At 36.7% G+C, this 2,386-nt stretch overlaps 1 protein-coding gene across 1 annotated transcript in view; it reads right to left on the reverse strand.

The window, feature by feature from the left end:
- Window positions 1–767, reverse strand: part of nemf (nuclear export mediator factor) — a 39,642-nt gene extending 38,875 nt beyond the window's left edge. The window contains exons 1-2 of the mRNA XM_015389499.1: window positions 615–767; window positions 437–505 (exon numbers count right to left, since the gene is read on the reverse strand). Of these exons, the coding sequence (XP_015244985.1) occupies window positions 437–505; window positions 615–673 (128 nt within the window). The 5' untranslated portion in view covers window positions 674–767. The remainder of the gene's footprint in view (window positions 1–436; window positions 506–614) is intronic.
- Window positions 768–2,386: the final 1,619 nt, after the last annotated feature.

Raw genomic sequence — 2,386 nt, forward strand, 5'->3', positions numbered from 1 at the left:
TTTTTTTTTAAATAGAAATTTTCTAAGTTTTGGGACAATATAGTCTGATAAAGAGTACATTTATATAAATGTTTAAGCCAGAATGATTTGACATTTAAATATGATTTCCCTTCGACTTTAATAAAAAGAAAGCAAAGGTTAGGAATATGTGCTTTGAAGCATGACTGGAGAAAATCTTGTAATCCTGTTTAATGTATTCAAAACAAGTTCTTCAGTAATTAGCCTTTCATATAATTTAGGTTTAAGAAAAACCAAAACACTGGCATGCAGCAGAACCAGGAGATCTGATGGACATTTAGTCAAACATAATGTCTCACAAACAACAGTTTGTTGTTTTTTTTACTTGTAATGTAGCAGAATGCTATAAAGATATAGAATAACAGTTAAAACAGTGGTTTACATTATTTTATAATTAGAAACTTCAAACCGTCCTTACTTCTGAAGACGGATGAGATAGGTCTTATTGTCGATGTCATACACGTTATTCACTCTCATGCCAATGTAGCTGCGGAGAGATACATGAATTAGTGACCAACCAGTGTGAACCAATCCACATTAGCCGTGTTAGCAGCTGGCTAAGTTAGCGTTAGCTCCGGCTAACAGCCGTTACCTACTTGGCATTGATCTCTGCTATGGCCGCCCTGATGTCCACAGTGGTGAATCTGGTTTTCATTGTGACTTACGTCCAGAAAAAAGCTCTGTTTGTACTGTAATGATGGACAACGTCACATAACTGAAGCAGAAACAAGAAAATCATGAGGGGAAGTTCTGCGCATGCGCAGTTAAGGAGGCGGAGGCGCCACGAGCCGCCGCATACTACGTCAAAGTCGCGGCCATATTGCGAGGGGAGTTTTTGCTGAGCCGTCCGCCAACAAAAAAAAAAAGAAAAGAAAAAAGAGTGTAAAAAATTACTACGAATAACTGAATTACTACGAGAGATGATTAGGGCCACTGGAAAAAAAAGTTAACAGATTTTTAAATTTAATTTCAGTTTAATATGGGAATGACTTTTTTTTCTCAGAATTCTGACTTTTTTCTCAGAATTCTGGGTTGTTGTTTTTTTCAGAATTCTCACTTTAATCTCAGAATTCTGACTCTTTTCCCATATTAAACTGATATTAAATTTAAAAATCAGTTAACTTTTTTAATTGTTTTTAGTGACTCTAATCCTCTTCCGTAGAATTTCTGATGTCTAGCTCCAGAAATCTTTTATTACACGGTAATTACTAAATGGCAGAATGGTGCTGGTTTCTGAGGTATTTCCTCCCCCTCTTTTCCCCAGATCCTCTGGTTCATTCTGCTGGGATGGTAGAACTTCTCCAGGTCTGGAGGTTTTTAACCCAGTTTAGGTTCATCTAAAGAGGCCTTCCATGAGTTGTGTAGGGAGGAGTAACTTCTTTCTGGCCTTATTCATAAGATTCATGTCACTGATGGTTGTAAATGTCATGTAAATGTATTGTCCCACAATGGAGAAATTCCCTCTCTGCATTTAACCCATCTCCTTGGGGAGCAGTGGGCTGGTATTGTACATTGCCCAGGCAACAGCGTGGGGTTAAGGGTCTCACTCAGTCTGTGGTAATGTTTGCACTGCTAAAACGATCTAGAAATAAGAAACATTTCTTAAATTAAGTGTATTTACCGTCGATATAAGCAGGTAAATAAGATGATTTCCCAATGGAATGAGTATATTTCCTCCTAAAATAAGATAATTGGATAATATGCACTTGAAATAAGACAATGGAATAGTCTAATTTTAAATTGTCTTGTTCCATTGGCAAAGTGTCTTACTGACCTCCCCCATTCAAGAAATAATGCACTTATTCTTAGAAAAAATAACCTTATTTAGATTTTTTATTTTTATTTTTTTTGCAGTGTGGGACTTGAATTTAGACCCTCTGGGACCCAAGCGCAATTATCTAACCACCAGACCACCGCTCCCCTCATTGTGACCCAAAGCTCAGCCGTCCTTCTAAGGCTCTTCCTCTCTGGTAACCTGGTTAAGTTGGGTGGAGCTGTATAGGAAATGTAAAGTAAAGCATAACTATTTCATGCACTTGACATTAGATAGTGGAGTCACTTTGTTTTCTTATCTCAAACACAAATGATCTCATTCATTCGAAAATGGTTTAACTTTTCTACTCAAAACAAGAGAAAATACTCTTTATTCAAGAACATTTGACTTAGTGGAACACGAATCAACTAAAATCAGCTCAGAATGTCTATATTAATCCAAATCAACATTTGGTACTTTTTCTGTCTAAACTCTGGTTTTCTTAAGGTGTGTTAGGTTGGAGCGCAAAAAGAAGATCATGAAAAACTGGGAAACTTTTATTAAATGTGATAAGAAAAGAAAAACAACTGGAAGCAGGACTCAAAACGTCCACCA

The sequence above is a fragment of the Cyprinodon variegatus genome, unplaced genomic scaffold (assembly GCF_000732505.1).
Source record: "Cyprinodon variegatus isolate N-32 unplaced genomic scaffold, C_variegatus-1.0 Scaffold462, whole genome shotgun sequence".
Lineage (NCBI taxonomy): Eukaryota > Metazoa > Chordata > Actinopteri > Cyprinodontiformes > Cyprinodontidae > Cyprinodon > Cyprinodon variegatus.